At 43.9% G+C, this 21650-nt stretch overlaps 1 protein-coding gene across 1 annotated transcript in view; it reads left to right on the plus strand.

The window, feature by feature from the left end:
* The window catches only part of STK31 (serine/threonine kinase 31), a 661901-nt gene that overhangs the window by 312635 nt on the left and 327616 nt on the right, over nt 1–21650 (plus strand). Inside the window, exon 10 of the mRNA XM_077491295.1 lies at nt 6018–6177. Within this exon, the coding sequence (XP_077347421.1) occupies nt 6018–6177 (160 nt within the window). The remainder of the gene's footprint in view (nt 1–6017; nt 6178–21650) is intronic.

Raw genomic sequence — 21650 nt, forward strand, 5'->3', positions numbered from 1 at the left:
GGCGGCTGCCGATGCAGGAGGACCTGCTTTCGCAAGGTCCGATACTTCATCCTGCTTTCTTGTCGCTGGTTTTAATGGCATGGCTGTTGAAAGCCAGGTGCTGAAGGACGAGGACTGTCGGCTTCGGTAATTTCCACTATGCTAAGGGCACGGAAGTCTTTCAGGAGATTTATCACACGTAGAAAGCCTACATCTCCATGTGTGAGGAGATGGGGTGGCGTCTGCGTACATATTCAGTTTCCAGGATCCTGCTTTTTTTTCAGCGAGGAGTAGAGCAGAAGCTTGCATTGAGCACCATTAAGGGGCAGATATCAGCTTTGGCTGTCTTTTTTTTCAGCAACCTTTGGCGACTCATTTATTGGTGTGTATGTTTGTTCAGGGGGTTCGGCATGGGGCTCCTCCGTTACGACCGCCGCTGCCCCTATGGGATCTGAATCTGTTGCTCTCGGCACTTCACAAACCGCCGTTTTAGAACATTAGGGAGATCCACTTATTGACACTCTCAGAAAGTAGTCTTTCTAGTGGCTATTACATATGCAAGGCGGGTTTCTGAATTGGCAGCCTTGTCATGCAAGTCTCCCTATTTGGTCCTTCACAAGTATAAAGCGGTGCTGTGTCCGCAGCCTTCTTTTCTTCCCAAGTTTTTTTTTCCGGCCTTTTATCTGAATGAGGACATAGTGTTTCAGTCCTTATGTCCTTGGGCATCGCATCCCAAGGAGGTAGCTTTACAGTCTTTGGATGTGGTCCGGGCTCTGCGGGTGTATCTGTCTGCTAAGTTCCTTTCCGGAGGTCAGACTCTCTGTATCGGTGGCTTGTCCGAAGTGGGCCTGGTGGTCTCGTGGGCCACCATTTCTCACTGGATTAGACAGATTGTGGTTCAGGCTTATGCCATAAGGGGACGGGCACCTCCCCTTCCTGTCACGGCACATTCTACCAGGGCAATTGGTGACAAACCGAGATGCTGGAAGCAGAGTGAGGGGTTATAGCCAGTAGGACCGCCCCTGGGCGGCACTGTGCTGTTTTTTCTGTGTTCTGCCTAGTCCTTTCCTAAAGGTGGTGATATAACATTAAGGTCAAGATTAAGGTGCTGTGTCCATCAATGAACATCAGAGAAAAGTATTTTACGGTGAGTACAAAAATCCTATTTTTTGCTTGTACATGATGGGACGATAGAAACCAGCAAAGCTTCCCCTTAAGATCTAGAGAAACTGCACTTGAAGTGCACAATATGTGTGCCTTTAGTAAATCGACCTATATATCTGCAGAAAATTACATTTGCTCAGTCTTTGTCTTCATTCTACACACATGTAAAAATGCAAAAAACCTACTGCAGTCCAGTCCCAAAAAATAACCATTTGAACAGAAGTACAAACTACAGTCAAGGCTACAGACTACCAGAGAGGAGAAAGCAAATTGCATTGGGTTCTGGACTCCTCTAATTTTATACATACACACCCTGAGCAGATAATATATCAAAAGCTTTCAGTGTGTTGTACATATGAAAAATATCTACATTTGTAATATTGATAGCTTGGAAAAGCATAACTTGAATAGCTTGTCTTGATTTAGACAACTTTGTCCTTTTGTTATGTACTGGTTTTCCTCAAAAGGACTGTGATGTAAAAGACATACTGATGGCATTGGTTACAGAAGGATTTTTAAACTTCTGAATGCTCCAGTGAGCCCTGTTGGGGCCATAATCCAGAAGTGGGAAGAACTGGAATTGTGGAAAGATCATTTCACCATAAACCGGCCACAACCACGTCACATGCTCATCGCAAGATATCTGACATGAGTAAAAATTATAATAAGTTGTCCAAGAGTGAAGGACCACTTGTGGATAGCTTCAGAAAGAGCTGGAATTAGCAGGTACAATTGTTTCAAAGAAAACAGTAATACACTCAACCACCATGGCCTGCATGCTCACCACACAAGACTCTCAATTGCTGAAGAAAAAGCATGCTGAAACTCCTTTAAAGTGTGGTGCACAACATTTAAACCACCTGTAAAATACTGGGAGAGTGTAGCCTAGTCAAATGAGACCACAATTGAGCTCATTGGATACCATAATATACACCATGTTTGGGGGTCAAATGGCACTGCACATCACCCCAATATCAACAGTGAAGTTTTGAGGTGGGAACATTATGGTGTGGGGCTGTTTTTCAGCATATGGTTTCCTATCTACCAGGATGATGAAGATGAAACAAAGTTGGACATTTCAGCAAGACATGATCCCAAACACAATATAGAAAAGACACATATGGGAGAGATGGAAAGAGTTGCACACCACGAAAACAAATTATATGGAAAGGTTTTCCCCAGTGGGGCTTTAAAACAGCAATAAAACAAGATAAAAATGTTATCTTGATATATCAAGAGTTTTTTATTTGAAAAATGTCCACTATCATGGTGTAGTTAAATTGAATATGTACAGTATAAAATCTGGTCAAATACAATACATGTTCCACAATGCAGTAAACAAACACATTTGTGCACATTGTTACATTACATAATGTTATTGTATGCAACCACTTACGCATTTCGACCTATGTACGGTCTCTTCAGGGGGACCATTGGATCTAAAAAATATTATATATATTCAAAATTAAAGCAGCATATCATACAGCACATTAAATAAGCCATAGTGGTTTATTTACCGCCCAAGAGTTGAATAAGTATTTTATAACCAGAAATTGTAGGAGCCATTGAAGTATCCGGGGGGGGGGGGGCTATGGGCCACCCCCACCTCCCTAGGAGAGAACAGCCCACCCCGAGGAGCTTGCGAGGAGCCACACTGCAAACGCCCTTTGAGGGACTTGGTAGTACACGCCTGCAACAAACACCCAATGATATTTAATTTTTCCCAATTAATGGCTAAGTGAACTCATAGCAGATCCGCCAGAGTGTAATTTTTGTTATAAATGTTTCTACATGTATATATTAAGACTGATGGTGAATATGGATTGTCGTTGTATTAATTTGTCACTATACTGTTTGCTTCCCATGTAGATGACTAACCAGTGTTAAGCAGTAATTAATTAAAAACATATAGTGATGTAGAAAGTATAGCGCTGTGCGTGAAAATTATTTAATGCAATACAAAAAGATGTAAAGTGTGTGTGTGAAGCACTGACAATTGACACAGTCAAAAAGTGCGCTGTTTGCAAAGTGATGTAGCTTAGATCATTAAGTGATTGAGAACATTACATGGTGTCTGCCAACCAAATGCTGGCGTAATGTTAAAACGGCAACTAAAAATAATAAAATAAAAAAAATAACTGTTAAATAAAAATCCAAAAGTGTAAGCGTGTCTGGTGATGTGATATAACTTATACAATAATTTAATTCATATAATAGTGTAGTTTACCTTATGCAGGAGTGTAGTTCATATAGACTTGTAGGTTGTTTAGGCTTATAATGCTTGTTTGTTGTTGAGGACCTGATTAAAGTTTTGCAAAAAAGGTGGGAACTCTGATGCCGAGAGAGGGTGGCTGCAATGCCATCCATCCTGGCCTGTATGGAGTCATACATTTTGTTCTCGAGCGTCCAGTCTTTTATATACATATGGGTGTGGCAAATGGTATAATTGTACGCAGGCCCAAGTCCCCCCAAAGACATGGCGTAAGGGCCACTAGTTGAGCGGCCCACGTGTAGCTCCCTCGGCATCCCGGAAGGCTGAGAAACCCCGACCGCTGTTGTCTGCTTCGCCGCAAAACGTATGACGCCATGACGTCTTGCGCACGTCGAACCTCGCACATGCGCACTTCGCCACAAACAGTCTGGAGAGGAGCGATGGACACCGCCGGCACGGTACAGCTCACTTCGGCGGTCGATGATCAACACTCAGCCACCAATTAGAGCAAAAACGGGGCACACATAACCCCCACCCTACCGGGAAGCCATAGGGGCTGAACTCCACCCCAAGGGGGGCAAAAAAGGGCACAGCCAAAACCCACCAAGATTCCCAATGGCCCTGAATCAAAAAGCACAATGACAAAGATCATGCCAATTTGGACATTTAGCAATTTAGTTCATTAAGCCATAGAGTGTACCAAAAAGGACTATTTATATCTATTGTTTTGCACAGGAGCGTGCTGGTTCCATAATCCCAACTTCTTGCATCAAAAATTGCAATTGAATTTCGGAACAAATACCATTTAAGACATTTATAGCATCATGCAGTACAGGAGTCTATATTAGATGTCTCCTGATGCATGAGGGAAAACATTGGATCTCATTCTAATCCTCCAAAGGGATTAGGTGCCACACCTTAACTTCGGGTTCACCCATTAAACAACCTTAGAGAATTATCAAGAGTAAAAAAAATGGCAAATGCAAGGGTTAAGAACATGGCAAAAGAACACACAGCTCATGTCTTATCTCTGATATGTCATGGTGGGGAAGGTGATCCCAAACACAAAGCCAAGGAAATTCCCAGTTGGTTTCCAAAAGAAAAAATCTGCTAGAATGGCCCAGCCAATCACCTGACTTGAATCCAATAGAAAACAAAGGAAAGAACTAAAGATCAGAGTTCATAAAAGAGGCCCACGGAACCTTCAAGATTTGAAGACTGGAAAAATGTGCCAAAGTCACACCTGAGCAATACATGCCACTAGTTTCTACATACAGGAGGGTCTTGAAACTTTCATTACCAACAAATGGTTTTGTAGGAAGTATTAAATAAATTTCAGTTAGCATGTTCAATACTTTTTCCCTGTGTCATTCCATTTTACACGTAACGTGTTTGTTTTGATTTCTTTGTATGTATAGATTACATGAGTTGGTATTGACGCGAAAATTTCATGTCAATAACAATAGCACCTTTTATAAATATATTTAGCTAGAAAAATGGTGATGCGTTCAATACATTTTACCCACTGTAAGAAAAGGCAGTCAATATCCCTGACATGCGAAGGAGATGTGAGGATCTTTTAGCCAACGCTGGCAAGTAAGCAGTTAATTGGAGACAGTCTATAGCCATGACTTGCAGTGGAAATCCAACATGATAATCGGCAGGCATCTGTAACAATGTGTGCATTAGATAATCAAACTCCTATGTGCTATGTCCCGATAATCGTAGATACCACACAAGTGCTGGGATGCTCTTAACCCCAAGCAATAACTGCTATTCCATAGCCTGGCCAGTCCATCAAACATGCTTCACACTCAATCGCATAGGTTAATGGTGATGCTGTGAATGCTGTTTGTCTACCTCTGTGGACTCTTGTGACCTGAGTGTCGGATAACCTGGAGGGTTCTTTCTGTTTGCTGTTCTTGTGTGCCTCCTCAAAGCCTTAGGGTCCGTGACCATCTCACCAACTATACATTAAGTGTAATTACATGCATGTGTTTTTTTTATTTTTGTTTTTTTTGTACTCTCGTCTCTCCTCCCCTCCCATACTGGATACATCTATATGTTTATAGGTCTTTCAAGTATGATTGACATATAGTCAAAAATTCTCGATGCCAACCTATGCAATGTACATATGCATCTTTGCATTTTTGACACTTTGATTGAAATTACACGTAACAAGACAACTAACATTTGAAAATGTGAAGTCCTGAAAAAGCAGCAACGTGTTGGCTTTTTGGATAGATGACAATTGCCATTTGCTTTTTTACCTAAAATATATCTATAGATGGTGATATGATTTTGGATTTGTGATTCGACTCTTTATATTTTAAATTACTTTTTGTAATACAGTATATTTTTTTATGAATTAAACGTAATTTTAATACTGTTGGCTACTGCTATACCGCTCTCTGAAAAGTTATCTACTGTGGATCTATTTTCAGATCACTTCAAGCAATAGTGCAAGTTTGAAAGATGCCTAAGATCGTCTTCCTTTTTCAGCAAACCTTTAAGCTTGTTATGTTGTATTCTATTAAAACCAGGAAATTCACTCTAACACTTTAATGCTAAAAATGTACTTTCCCTAAACAGCTCTTTTTTGGCTTTGTTGTAACTGTTTTCTTGCTGCACTTATATTGTGAACTGATTTTTCCTTTAACAGATGTGATGATGAATGCATGAGTATAGCTGATGATCTCTTGGAGGCTGTGAAGGTTGTCACGGAGAAACCTCTCTCTGCTCCATCAACTTTAAATAATCTAGAAGATAAATGGAAAGAGTACCACTTGGCACAGGAAATGATCCAGGGTTGCAACGATGTGGTAGGAGCTTTCTTTCCTTTTGATATAAGAGCCTGTTTGTAAATAGCTTGGCTTTGCATTGTGCCTTTTTTACCATTCATCATAGGAAGGTTAATAGGCTATGAATACGGGTAAATCACAAAACTGTAATCATGCCCTGCATAATGTATAAACAAAGTAGCGCAGATTCCTAGTGCACCGACAATCTCTGTACTCCCCTGTCAGAACCAGGGATCTGATTTGTTTAGACAGAGGTTCTGCCTCTCGGAGGAGTGATCGCGGGAGTCCTGCGGACATCGCGGTCGCAGTACTCACGCACTTTTGGGGTGCACTTTTTGAGGGTTTTTGGAAGTTGTGTTTTTTTGCGTGTTTTTTTTTTTGTGAGGAGATTGTTGTGTAACCGGCGAGGGGCTTAAGGTTGTCCCTGCCCAGCTGCTTGTTGAGTGGGCCGTGTCCTCCATGTGCAAACACTCAAATAGTGGCTCACTACTTGGTTGGGTTAGCTCTGAGGGAGGGGGGAGGTCCCCTGAAATGCTTATGCTTTTCCACAGCATGGCATCAGATGAGATGCCTGTCTCACCTGCTGGAGCGGTTTACTGAATATGCTTGATTTTATTCCAATTTTGTGAATAGAACACGGTTGTGGGTTTTTAATGATATTTGGTGGGTAAGGCACTAGCAGTTTGTGCCCTCTTGTATGTTTTTAAAATTTCTTGAAGATCACCCAGTTGGAGGAGGGCTTCGTTGTTGAAACCACTGCCTGTCAGTCCTTTTATCCGTTCTCGCTGATTTATGCATTTCCTCCTGTTCTGCTGATGCCACAACTTCTTTGCATGATCAAGCAGGAAAAGTCGGTGCTTCTTGTTGCTCCAGCGTGGCCCAGAAGATCTTGTTACCCAGAAATAGTGAAGCTGACGGTAGGGTCCTCATGGATCCTACCACTACGTCCAGACCTGCTATCGCAGTAACCAGTGTTCCATCCTACGTTACAAGCGCTAAATTTTAAGGGTTTGGCTATTGAAACCCACATTCTGAAGATTCTTGGGCTTTCAGAACCAGTAATTTGTACCTTGATTGATTAATGCAAGGAAGCCAGCTTCCAGAGTCATTTATTACAGAATCTGGAAGGAATATGTCTCCTGGTCTGAATCCAGGGGTTGTCATCCCAGAAAGTATGTCATAGGGAGAATCCTTGCTTTTCTGCAAATGGGGTTAGGGATGAATCTGGCCTTGAGTACTATCAAGGGCCAGGTCTCGGCCTTGTCGGTATTGTTTCAATGTCCGCTTGCTTCACATTCTTTGGTCCAAAGCTTTATACTGGTGGTGAGACGGCTTAATCCACCGGTTAGAGCCCCTCTGAACGCATGGGACTTGAATTTAGTTATGTCGGCATTACAGAAACAGCCTTTTCAGCCGATACAACATATTCCTTTGGTCCTTTTGACAAGGAAGCAAATTTTTCTGGTAGCCATTTCTTCTGCAAGCAGGGTAGAATAATTGGAGGCTCTTTCTTGTAAAGAGCCATATTTAATTGTTCATAAGGATAGAGTATTATTATGTCCTCCTCCTAGTTTTCTTCCGAAGGTGGTTTCAAATTTTCACCTAATCCAGCTTCTGCCTTCATTCTTTCCAGATCCCTGTTCTAAGGAAGAAAATCCACTACATTCTCTGGATGTAGTGAGAGCGGTCAAAGCCTATTTAGAAGCGACCGCTCAGGTTCGCAAAACAAACATTTTGTTTGTGTTGCCTGAAGGTCCTAAGATAGTACAGGCAGCGTCGAAATCCACCATTGCTAAATGGAATTCGGCAGGTAATTTTTCAAGCTTATGGTTTAAGGGGGAAAGTTCCACCTTTTAAAATCAAAGCACACTCCACCAGGGCTGTTAGTTCTTCATGAGCAGTGCATCGCCAGGCCTCCATGGCTCAGATCTGTAAGGCCGCAACTTGGTCTTCACTCCATACATTCACCAGATTCTATCAGGTGGGTGTGAAAAGGCATGAGGATATCGCCTTTGGGCGCAGTGTGCTGCAGGCCGCAGTAAAGGGGTCCTCAGGTCTGATTGCTCCCTACTTTTGTTTGTGTCCCTTACCCTCAGGTGGCATTGCTCTGGGACATCCCTTCAGTGAATACTGAGGCTCTTTGTCCTGTCATGTATGATGACGAAAATAGGACTTTTATAACAGCTTACCTGTAAAATCCTTTTCTTGGAGTACATTACAGGACAGCTCCCGCCCTTCTTTTGGGGATATGTATTGCACACGTATTGCTTTGCTACAAAACTGAGGTACTCCCAGTTAGGGGAGTGGTTATATAGGGGGCTAAACTTCCTGTCTAGGATGTGCCAGTGTCCATCACCTAGTGGTGCCTATGTAACCCATCAGTGAAATACTGAGGCTGTGTGTCCTGTGATGTACTCCAAGAAAATTATTTTACAGGTAAGTTATAAAAATCCTATTTTTTTGTTACTAATAATTAACCACTTTAGGGCCGCCCACTGCGCATTTACTGCGGCAGGGTGGCTCTATTGCACAAACCGACGTACCTGTACATTGTTTCGTGTAATAGATAGTGTGTGCACGCGTACGCTGCTGGAGTCGCATGCCAGATGCATGCCGCGGGATTGTGCCCTCAACGCCGGCCACCCACAATAATGGTACAGAGAGGCAGAATGGGGATCTGCCTATATAAACAAGGCAGATCCCTGTTCTGACGGGACAATATTGAGATCTGATGTTCCCATTGATTAGTGACCTAATGATCCTAGTTCCTAGTGATCTCTCTGTTGTCTTCATGAGCCCAGAACACACCCAGGTAACACAATTAGCCCCTTGATTCTTATCCCCAGTGCCACATATCAGTGCCGCGTATTAGTGCCATCTGTCATCAGTGCCACGTATTAGTGCCATCTGTCATCAGTGCCACGTATTAGTGCCATCTGTCATCAGTGCCACGTATTAGTGCCATCTGTCCTCAGTGTCACCAGTGCCACATATTAGTGACATCTGTCATCAGTGACACGTCACCAGTGCTACATCAGTGTCACGTGTCATCAGGGCAACGTGTCATTGTCCTGGTGCTCCAGGGCCTTCAAAAGTATAATAGGTAGTCAACAATTTAGATGTGTAATTTATGCTCCTAGAACACGTGATGGTGCTCCCTGCATGTTGGGCCTCTCTAAGTGGTCAGGCTGCAGAAAAGTCCCACGCGTGGTATAATACTCAGGAGTAGCAGAATTTATTTTGGGGTGTCATTTGTGGTATACACATGCCATGTGAGAGAAATAACCTATTACAATGACAATTTTGTGGGGAAAAAAAAAATCTTAATTTTGCAAAGAATTGTGGGAAAAATTACATCAAAAAGCTCATCATGCCTCTTACTAAATATATTGGAATGTCTACTTTCAAAAAAGAAGTAATTCGGGGGGTATTTGTACTTTCCTGGCTTGTTCGGGTCACAAGAAATGAGATAGGCCACCAGTGATTTTGTATGATTCGCACCACAGCTTGTAGACTCTCTAACTTTCACAAAGACCAAATATTATCCACTAATTTAGGTTATTTTACCAAAGATATGTAGCAGTATAAATTGTGGTCAAAATTTATGAAGAAAAATTAATAATTTGCATAATTTTATCACCGAAACAAAGAAAAATGAGTTTTTTTCCCCCAAATTTTCGGTCTTTTTTCATTTATAGCGCAAAAAAATAAAAAACCCAGAGGTGATCAAATACCACCAAAAGAAAGCTCTTTGTGGGAAAAAAAAGGACAAAAAATTTATTTGGATACAGTGTTATATACAGTAAATGTCATTCAAAGTGTGAGAGCACTGAAAGCTGAAATTTGGTCTGGGCAGGAGGGGAGTTTAAGTGCCCAGTAGGCAAGTGGTTAAGCACTTCAATACAGGGCATTTTCACCCCCTTCCTGCCCAGATCAATTTTTAGTTTTCAGCGCTGTCACCGTTTGAATGACAATTGCGCGGTCATGCAACACTGTACCCAAATTAAATTTCCCCCCCCCCACAAATAGAGCTTTCTTTTGGTGGTATTTGATCACCTCTGCGTTTTTTTTTTTTTTTTTTTTGCACTATAAACAAAAAGTGACAATTTTGAAAAAAAACAAAATTTTTTACTTTTTGCTATAATAAATATCCGAATTTTTTTTTAACCACTTCCCGACTGGCGGGCACACATTTATGTCGGCAGAATGGCACGGACAGGCGCAAGCGGCGGTCGGGACCTCCTTGAGTCTGATTGCGGGTTCTGCGGACTCGATCGCTGCAGTGATAACCATGATCCTCTCACGGGGAGACGTGTTTATTTTAGCATCTCCCCGTTCTGCGTAGCAACAGTAAAGCCTCATGCACACGAGACGCAGTTAAAGGCGCGTTCAGATGCAGTTGGACAGTTTTTTCAACTGCACCTGAACTCATTCAATGTTATCCTATGTGTCCATGCACACAGTCTCGTTTTTTTCCGTTTATATGCAGTTGCGTTTAATCTCGTTTTTCCAGAAGCAAAAAAATGCGTTCAGAAACAAAAATTTCTGCGTTTCAGACGCAAAACGCGGCAAAACGCCGCTACCGCGTTTAGCCGCGTTTGCGTTTATATGCGTTTTTAAAGGTGACCTTTTTTTTTACATTAAAAATCTCAAAAATGATTGCAAATGATGAAAAACCATTAGAAAAATATTTTAAACAATTGCAATTGCAAGTGGACAATCCACAACTTGTGGCAAGTGACGTGGCAAGTGGACAATCCACAACTTGTGGCAAGTGACATGGCAGGTGGCAAGTGATGTGGCAAGTGGACAATCCACAACTTGTGGCAAGTGACGTGGCAGGTGAAGTGGCAAGTGACGTGGAAAGTGGACAATAGACAACTTGTGGCAGGTGACGTGGCAAGTGACCTGGCAGGTGACGCGGCAAGTGACTTGGCAGGTGACGTGGCAAGTGGAAAATCAACAACTTGTGGCAGGTGACTGGCATGTGACGTGGCAAGTGGACAATAGACAACTTGTGGCAGGTGACGTGGCAAGTGGACAATCCACAACTTGTGGCAGGTGATGGGGCAAGTGATGTGGCAAGTGGACAATCCACTTGTGGCAGGGGATGTGGCAAGTGACGTGGCGAGTGGACAATCCACAACTTGTGTCAGGTGACCTGGCAAGTGGACAATCCACAACTTGTGGCAGGTGATGTGGCAAGTGATGTGGCAAGTGGACAATCCACTTGTGGCAGGTGACGTGGCAGGGGACGTGGCAAGTGGACAATCCACAACTTGTGGCAGGTGATGTGGCTGGTGACGTGGCAAGTGGACAATCCACATCTTGTGGCAGGTGACGTGGCAGGTGACGTGGAAAGTGGTGTGGCAAGTGGACAATCCACAACTTGTGGCAGGTGATGTGGCTGGTGACGTGGTAAGTGGACAATCCACAACTTGTGGCAGATGGCATGGCAGGTGACGTGGAAAGTGGACAATCCACCTCTTGTGGCAAGTGACGTGGCAGGTGATGTGGCAAGTGACGTGGCAAGTGGACAATCCACAACTTGTGGCAGGTGATGTGGCAAGTGATGTGGCAGGTGATGTGACAAGTGGACAATCCACATCTTGTGGCAAGTGACGTGGCAGCTGACGTGGCAAGTGACGTGGCAGGTGACGTGGCAAGTGACGTGGCAAGTGGACAATCCACAGCTTGTGGCAAGTGACGTGGCAAGTGGACAATCCACAACTTGTGGCAGGTGACGTGGCAGGTGAAGTGGCAAGTGACGCGGCAAGTAGACAATCCACAACTTGTGGCAGGTGATGTGGCAAGTGACGTGGCAGGTGATGTGGCAAGTCACGTGGCAAGTGGACAATCCACAACTTGTGGCAGGTGATGTGGCTGGTGACGTGGCAAGTGGACAATCCACAGCTTGTGGCAGGTGGCATGGCAGATGACGTGGAAAGTCGACAATCCACATCTCGTGGCAAGTGACGTGGCAGGTGATGTGGCAAGTGACGTGGCAAGTGGACAATCCACAGCTTGTGGCAAGTGACGTGGCAAGTGGACAATCCACAACTTGTGGCAGGTGACGCGGCAGGTGAAGTGGCAAGTGACGCGGCAAGTAGACAATCCACAACTTGTGGCAGGTGATGTGGCAAGTGACGTGGCAGGTGATGTGGCAAGTCACGTGGCAAGTGGATAATCCACAACTTGTGGCAGGTGATGTGGCTGGTGACGTGGCAAGTGGACAATCCACAGCTTGTGGCAGGTGGCATGGCAGCTGACGTGGAAAGTGGACAATCCACATCTCGTGGCAAGTGACGTGGCAGGTGATGTGGCAAGTGACGTGGCAAGTGGACAATCCACAATTTGTGGCAGGTGACGTGGCAGGTGATGTGGCAAGTGGACAATCCACAACTTGTGGCAGGTGATGTGGCAAGTGATGTGGCAAGTGGACAATCCACAACTTGTGGCAGGTGACGTGGCAGGTGATGTGGCAAGTGACGTGGCAGCTGACGTGGCAAGTGGACAATCCAAAACTTGTGGCAGGTGACGTGGCAAGTGACGTGGCAGGTGACGTGGCAAGTGATGTGGCAAGTGGACAATCCACAGCATGTGGCAAGTGACGTGGCAAGTGGACAATCCACAACTTGTGGCAGGTGACGTGGCAGGTGACGTGGCAAGTGAACAATCCACAACTTGTGGCAGGTGACGTGGCAAGTGACGTGGCAGGTGAAGTGGCAAGTGACGCGGCAAGTAGACAATCCACAACTTGTGGCAGGTGATGTGGCAAGTGACGTGGCAGGTGATGTGGCAAGTCACGTGGCAAGTGGACAATCCACAACTTGTGGCAGGTGATGTGGCTGGTGACGTGTCAAGTGGACAATCCACAGCTTGTGGCAGGTGGCATGGCAGATGACGTGGAAAGTGGACAATCCACATCTCGTGGCAAGTGACGTGGCAGCTGACGTGGCAAGTGACGTGGCAAGTGGACAATCCAAAACTTGTGGCAGGTGACGTGGCAAGTGATGTGGCAGGTGACGTGGCAAGTGATGTGGCAAGTGGACAATCCACAGCTTGTGGCAAGTGACGTGGCAAGTGGACAATCCACAACTTGTGGCAGGTGACGTGGCAGGTGACGTGGCAAGTGAACAATCCACAACTTGTGGCAGGTGACGTGGCAAGTGACGTGGCAGGTGATGTGGCAAGTGACGCGGCAAGTAGACAATCCACAACTTGTGGCAGGTGATGTGGCTGGTGACGTGGCAAGTGGACAATCCACAGCTTGTGGCAGGTGGCATGGCAGATGACGTGGAAAGTGGACAATCCACATCTCGTGGCAAGTGACGTGGCAGGTGATGTGGCAAGTGACGTGGCAAGTGGACAATCCACAATTTGTGGCAGGTGACGTGGCAGGTGATGTGGCAAGTGGACAATCCCCAACTTGTGGCAAGTGACGTGGCAAGTGGACAATCCACAACTTGTGGCAGGTGCCGTGGCAAGTGACACGGCAAATGCAAGTGTACAACTGCTCTCTATGCTGCTGCTGCTCACTCTGATCAAAATAGCAGAAATAGTTAAAAAAAATGCTTTGAGAGCTTGGGGAGGGTCTACATGATGTTATCTTTATAAACGCGTCTAAACGCAAACGCGTCTAAACGCGTCTAAACGCGACATGCAAACGCGGCAAAACACGCGTTTCTAAACGCGCGTTTCAGCTTTTTTTTAACAGAGGTTTCATCTGCGTCTCGTGTGCATGAGGCCTAACACTGATCTCTGCTCCCTGTGATTGGATCAGAGATCAGGGATGTGTACAACACAGCCATGCCCCCCACAGTTAGCAACATGCCCCTAGGACACATTTAACCCCTACACTGCCACCTAGTGGTTAACCCCTTCACTGCCAATGTCATTTACACAGGAATCAGTGCATTTTTTTTTAGCACTGATTGCTGTATAAATGACAATGGTCCCAAAAATGTGTCAAAAATGTCCAATGTGTCTGCCATAATGTCAGTCACAATAAAAATCTCTGATCGCCACCATTACTAGTTAAAAAAAAAAAAAAAATATCCCCTATTTTGTAAATGCTGTAACTTTTGCACAAAAACCATCGTTTATTGCGTTTTTTTTTTTTTTTTTTACCAAAAATATGTAGAGTACGTATAGCCCAAAACTGAGTAAATTTTTTTTATTTTTTATACATTTTTGGGGGATATTCATTCAAGCTAAAATAATAAAAACCATAGGGTTGATAAATGCCACCAAAAGAAAGCTCTATTTGTGGGGGGGGGGGAATTAATTTGGGTACAGTGTATGCAGCCTTCAAGCCAAGGACTTCATATGATGCCTGCCCAGGAAGGGAGATGCGAACGTCATGACTATGGGAGGGTAATGAAGAGGTTAGAGCTATCACCTATTTTGTAGACACTAAATTTTGCTCAAACCAATCGGTATACGTTTATTAAGATTATTTTTTTTTATATATATTTTTTACCAAAAATATGTAGCAGAATACATATTGGCCTAAACTGAAAGTAAAAAAAATTGTGTGGCCCCCCCCCCTTTTAAAATTGTCGGTATTTTTGTGTACAGCGCAAAAAATAAACACCACAGAGGTGCTCAAATGCCACCAAAAGAAAGCTGTATTTGTGGGGAAAAAAGGTGACATCAATTTTTGTTCGTGTACAATGTCGCACATGCAATTGTAAGTTAAAGCGACGCAGTGCTGTATCGCAAAAAATGGCCTGGTCATTAAGGGAGTAAATCATTCCGTTGCTGAAGTGGTTTAAGGGTAACTATAAGTCATATTGTAATTGAATTTTGTTAAAAATGACCTTTCCTTTTCAGCCGCTGTCATTTTCTGAAAATGCAATGCAATTTGACTACCTGCAAGTTCTGTACACAGAATGTGTACTGACCACCCCCCAGAAACCATCAGTACGTTTGGACACAGTTGATCAGAGCGCCGTAAAGGGCAAATCACAGCAGCCCTTTATCATGTGATCATCTGTGTCTAATTACAGCTGATCACATGTAAACAAACTTAGTTTAACCACTTAATAACCGGCCCATACCCGAATGATGGCTACAGGGCGGTTGTTTAACTCTGGGAGGCCGTCATATGACGTCCTCCCAGAATTCCGCTCTGGGGCGCGCACTCGAGAGCATCCGTGACCGCCGGCTCATCGCTCCCGTTTACCACGTGATCGCTCCGTCAAATGACGGAGTGATCACTTGTAAACAAACATAACATGACGCCGGTTCCTCCCTCCCCCTCTTTGTACCGATCGGTACAGCGGAGGGGGAAGAGATCGGTGTCAGCAGCGCTGTGGGCTGCATCTGCAGTGCCCACATCGCTGCTCACCGAAATGTAACCCCTCAATTCCCTGCCAATACTCTGCAATACCCTGCAACACCCGTCAATACCCTGCAACATTCTGCAATGCCCTGCAACACCCGCCAATACCCTGCAACATTCTGCAATGCTCTGCAACACCCGCCAATACTCTGCAACACCCAATACCCTGCAACACTGCAATGCTCTGCCACACCCGCCAATACCCTGCAACACTCTGCAACGCAATACTCTGCAATGCCATACTCTGAGATACCCAGCCATACCAAGCCATAGTCTGTTATACCCTGCAATACCCAGCCATAGACATCCCCCCCCCCCCCTCCTGCCGCCCTCCGGTGCTCCTACCTACTTGCCAATACGATCAAAGACAGAATCTTCTTTTTTTTATTTTTTTATTTTTTTCAGGCTTCCCAGCTTAGAGGTGAGATGTGGGGTCTTATTGACCCCATATCTCACTGTAAAGAGGACCTGTCATGCCATATTCCTATTATAAGGGATGTTTACATTCCTTGTAATAGGAATAAAAGTGATCAAAAAATTTATATTTGGGGAAAAAAATATCAAACAAAAAAAGTAAAATGAACAATAATTATATATTTTTTTTTAAAGCGCCCCTGTCCCCATGTGCTCACATGCAGAAGCGAACGCATACGCAAGTCCCGCCCACATATGAAAGCGGTGTTCAAACCACACATGTGAGGTATCGCTGCGAACGTTAGAGCGAGAGCAATAATTATAGCTTTAGACCTCCTCTGTAACTCAAAACATATAACCAGTAAAAAAAATGTAAATCGTCGCCTATGGGGATTTTTAAGTAGCGACGTTTGGCGCCATTCTACGAGCGTGTGCAATTTTGAAAAGTGACATGTTGGGTATCTATTTACTCAGCGTAACTTCATCTTTCACATTATGCAAAAATTGGGCTAACGTTACTGTGTTTTTTTTTTTTTTTTTTTAAAGCACAAATCTGTTGAAAAATTGCTGCGCAAATACCATGCGAGATAAAATGTTGCAACGACCACCATTGTATTCTCCAGGGTGTTTGCTAAAAAAAAACATATATAATGTTTTGGGATTCTATGTAATTTTCTAGCAAATAAATGATGATTTTTAGGAGAGAAATGTCAGAATTGTCCTGGGTGCTCCAGAACGCCTGATGGCGCTCCCTGCATGTTAGGCCTCTGTATGTGGTCACACTGTGTAAAAGTCTCACACATGTGGTATCGCCGTACTCGGGAGTAATAGCAGAATGTGTTTTGGGGTGTAATTTGTGGTATGCATATGCTGTGTGTGAGAAATAACCTGATATGACAATTTTGTGAAAAAAAGTAAAAAAAAAATCTTGATTTTGCAAAGAATTGTGGGAAAAAATTACAACTTCAATAAACTCATCATGCCTCTTACTAAATACCTTGGAATGTCTTCTTTCCAAAAAGGGGTCATTTGGGGGGTATTTGTAATTTTCTGGCATGTTAGGGTCTCAAGAATTGAAATAGGCCGTCAGTACTTGAGGTGTGATCAATTTTCAGATATTTGCACCATAGCTCGTGGACTCTATAACTTTCAGAAAGACCAAATAATATCCACCAATTTGTACTTATTTTTACCAAAGATATGTAGTAGTATAAATTTTGGCCAAAATTTATGAAGAAAAAATTACTAATCTGCTAAATTTTATAACCGAAACAAAGAAAAATTCATTTTTTTACAGAATCTGTATTTTTTCTTTCATAGCACAAAAAATAAAAAAAAACGAGCAGTGATTAAATACCACCAAAAGAAAGTTCCATTTGTGTGAAAAAAGGACAAAAATTTCATATAGGTCCAGTGTTGCATGACTGAGTAATTGTCATTCAAAATGTGAGAGCACCGAAAGCTGAAAATTGGTCTGATTATTAAGGGTGTTTAAGTGCCCAGTGGTCAAGTGGTTAACTGCATTTCTTTCCACGCTCTGTCACAGTGGGTGGAGAGGAGAACAGTTAAGGGCAAGTGCGGCAAGGGATATTTACACTGATAATCAGGGCCTACGGAGATTTTTAAGTACTGAATTTTGGCGCCATTCCACAAGTGTGCGCGTTCTTAATGCATCACATGTTGGGTTTCTATTTACTCGGCGTAACATCATCTTTAACATTATACAAAAAAATTGGGTAAATATTGTTTTGGGGGGGGGGGGGGTGGATTAATCATGAAAGTGCCCCCCCCCCCCCCCCATAATTATATAGCAAAAAAAAAAAAAGATTTTTACACATGAGAGAAATGGCAGATTCAGGTCCCATCTCTCTTTTAGATGGTCCAGATCGGATGCAGGTGGGTGTGAACGGACACACTGTTATAAACCATGAAATCAGACTGAGACAGAAGTACAGCTAACCACTTGCGTACTGGGCACTTAAACCCCCCTCCTGCCCAGACCAATTTTCAGCTTTCGGTGCTCTCACACTTTGAATGACAATTACTCAGTCATGTAACACTACTCAAATACATTTTTTGTCCTTTTTTTTCATACAAATAGCGCTTTCATTTGGTGGTATTTGATCACCTCTGGGTTTTTTATTTTTTGAGCTATAAATGAAAAAAGACCGAATTTTTTTTAAAAAAAATGCATTCTTTTGTTTCTGTGATCAAATTTTGCAAATTATTATATTTTTTTCATGAATTTTGGCCACAATTTAAACTGCTACAAATAACCCAAATTAGTGGATATTATTTGGCCTTTGTGAAAGTTGGTCCACAAGCTGTGGTGAAAATCATAAAAAATTGATCAAACCTGATGTACTGTTGGCCTATCTCCTTTCTTGCGGCACTGATATGTGGCACTGGTGACAGATGGCACTAATATGTGGCACTGGTGACAGATGGCACTAATATGTGGCACTGGTGACAGATGGCACTAATATGTGGCACTGGTGACAGATGGCACTAATATGTGGCACTAATACGTGGCCCTGGGGACAGGTGGCCCTGATAGGTGGCCCTGACAGGTGGCCCTAGGGGCAGGTGGGCATGTGTGTGTTTCACTGTGTGAGTGTTAACTTCTCACTGACGCTGCAGCACCAAAGCTCTCCCTCCTCACACGCTGTCTGTGTGAGGAGGGAGAGCCGGGGATGAGATGATCTTGTGTTTAAATATGAGATCATTTCCCATTGTACATGCCAATCGAGTGCTAAATGGCCGCTGTGATTGGCCATTTAGCACAATCTGTGATTAGCTGTGTCCAAGTGACACGGCCAACACAGAACTTCCCCGATGTGCACTGTCGGCGGCGCGCAGAGGGGAAGTAAACAGAAGGACGTCCAGGGATGTCCTCCCGGCAGTTAGCGTCCGCGCTGTAGCCGTCTTTTGGCTTTAGCGCTGGCGCAAAGTGGTTAAATCACACTTGTGTAATAATAAAAGTAAATAGATCAATTGCAATCAAAACATAGCCAGAGTTAATTAACCACTTCAATACAGGGCATCTATTCAGCTTCCTTACCAGACCATACTCTCACACTTTGAATGCCAGTTACTCAGTCATGCAACACTGTACCCAAACAAAATTTTTATCTTTTTTTTTTTTTTTCATACAGATAGAGCTTTCTTTTGGTGGTATTTAATCACCACTGGGTTTTTTATTTTTTGGCGACATAAGCCGAAAAAGAGCGAAAATTTTGAAAAAAACACTTTTTTTTTTTTTAGTTTCTATGATAAAATGTTGCAAATAAGTAATTTTTGTTCATATATTTGGGCCAACATTTATACGGCTACATCTCTTTGGTAAAAAAAAAACAAATTAGTGGATATTTAGTCTCTTTGAAAGTTAGTCTACAAGCTATGGTGCAAATCATTGAAAATTGATCACATCTGATCTCATCTGATGTACTGACGGCCTATCTCATTTCTTGAGGCTCTGAAATGTCCAGAAAGTACAATACCCCCCAAATGACCCCTTTTTGGAAAGTAGACAGTCCAAGGTATTTAGTAAGAGGCATGATGAATTTTTTGAAGTTGTAATTTTTCCCCAGAATTCTTGGGAAAAAGAAGAATGTTTTTTTGTTTGTTTTTTACAAAATTGTCATGAGTTATTTCTCATACACAGCATATGCATACTTCCAATTACACCCCAAAATACATTCTGCAACTCTTCCCAAGTATGGCGATAACACATGTGTGGGACTTTTACACAGGCTGGCAAACACAGGTCCAACATGCAGGGAGCACTGTAAGGGGTTCTGGGAGCATAAATGAAAGTAGAATTGCCCACAAAATGACCCCATTTTGGAAAGCAGACACCCCAACGTATATTATATAGGCATGAGTCTTTTGAACAGTTAATTTTTTTCCACAAGTCTTCGGAAAACATGGAAAGAAAATGAAAACATTCTTTTTTTTTTTTTTACACACAGTGGTCAGTTTACAAGATATTTCTAACTCAAAGCATGTACATAGCAAAAATTACACCCCAAAATACATTCTGCTACTCATCCTGAGTATGGCGATACCACGTGTGTGACTTACACAGCGTGTCCACATACAGAGGCCCAACATGCAGGGAGCGCCGTCAGGTGTTCTAGGAGCATAAATGACACCTCTAATTTCCTAACGACCTATTACATTTGTGAAGGTCCTGGAGCACCAGGACAATGGAATTACACACAAAATGACACAATTTTGGAAAACAAATACCCCAAAGTATATTCTATGAAGCATTATGAGTCTTTTGAATGATTACGTTTTCTGAAGACTTGTGTAAAAAAATTAAAGAAATTTAAAATTATTATTTTTTTTTTTTTTTACACAAAGTTGTCAATTTATAAGATATTTCTAACACATAGCATGTATATAGCTAAAATTACACCCCAAAACACATTCTGCTACTCCTGAGTATTGCGATACCACATGTGTGAGACTTTTACACAGCCTTGCTATATACAAAGGTCCAACATGGAAATGGTACCTTCAGGCGTTCTAGAAGCATAAATGACTCATCTCATTTCGTTCCTACCTATCACACGTTTGAAGGTCCTGGAGCACCAGGACAGTGAAATTTCTCACAAAATGACCCCATTTTTGAAAGCAAACAACCCAATGTGTATTCTATGAGGCATGGGCTGCAAATAGGTACATGGGTACTCCGACGGGCTGGTGACAGGTACTTGGGTACTTCCGACGAGCTGGTGACAGGTACTCGGGTACTCCGACGGGCTGGTGACAGGTACTCGGGTACTCCGGGCGGGTGACAGGTACTCGGGTACTCCGGGCGGGTGACAGGTACTCGGGTACTCCGGGCGGGTGACAGGTACTCGGGTACTCAGATGGGCTGGTGACAGGTACTTGGGTACTCCGGGCAGGTGACAGGTACTCGGGTACTCCGACGGGCGGGTGACAGGTACTCGGGTACTCCGACGGGCGGGTGACAGGTACTCGGGTACTCCGACGGGCGGGTGACAGGTACTCGGGTACTCCGACAGGCGGGTGACAGGTACTCGGGTACTCCGACAGGCGGGTGACAGGTACTCGGGTACTCCGGGCGGGTGACAGGTACTCGGGTACTCCGGGCGGGTGACAGGTACTCGGGTACTCCGACGGGCGGGTGACAGGTACTCGGGTACTCCGACGGGCGGGTGACAGGTACTCGGGTACTCAGATGGGCTGACATGTGCTCAGATGGGCTGTGACAGGTACTCAGGTACTCAGATGGGCTGACAGGTACTCTTTTTTGGGGGGGGTAATCAGTGTGGTTGGTGTGTACACTAGGCGGTAACGAGATCTTACCACAATCTCTTCCTCACACACGATCAGTGTGTGAGAAGGAGAACCTGGTAACATCTCGTTACCGCGGTTTGTTTTACATTCTGTGACCGGCTGTGATTTGACACAGCCGGTCACGTGGTAAAGAGCCAATTTCATTGGCTCTTTACTGCGATTGGGGTTGGGCTGTGTCAGGGTGACAAGCCGCATCCCCGATCGCCGCTCTGCACACGCCCTCTAATGGCACAGTACATGTGACCGACTGTGATTGGACACGGCCGGTCACATGTATCGGGGGGGGGGGGAAATCCCACAGATCGGGGATGGGCTGTGTCCGAGGGACACACCTTATCTACGATCGGCGCGCTGCGGGCCCCCCGGGGGCCCGCAGGAGCAGCGAAATACAGAGGCCGTCATA

This window comes from Lithobates pipiens, unplaced genomic scaffold (genome assembly GCF_037356315.1).
Source record: "Lithobates pipiens isolate NorthernLeopardFrog02 unplaced genomic scaffold, aLitPip1_a1.2 Scaffold_19, whole genome shotgun sequence".
NCBI lineage: Eukaryota > Metazoa > Chordata > Amphibia > Anura > Ranidae > Lithobates > Lithobates pipiens.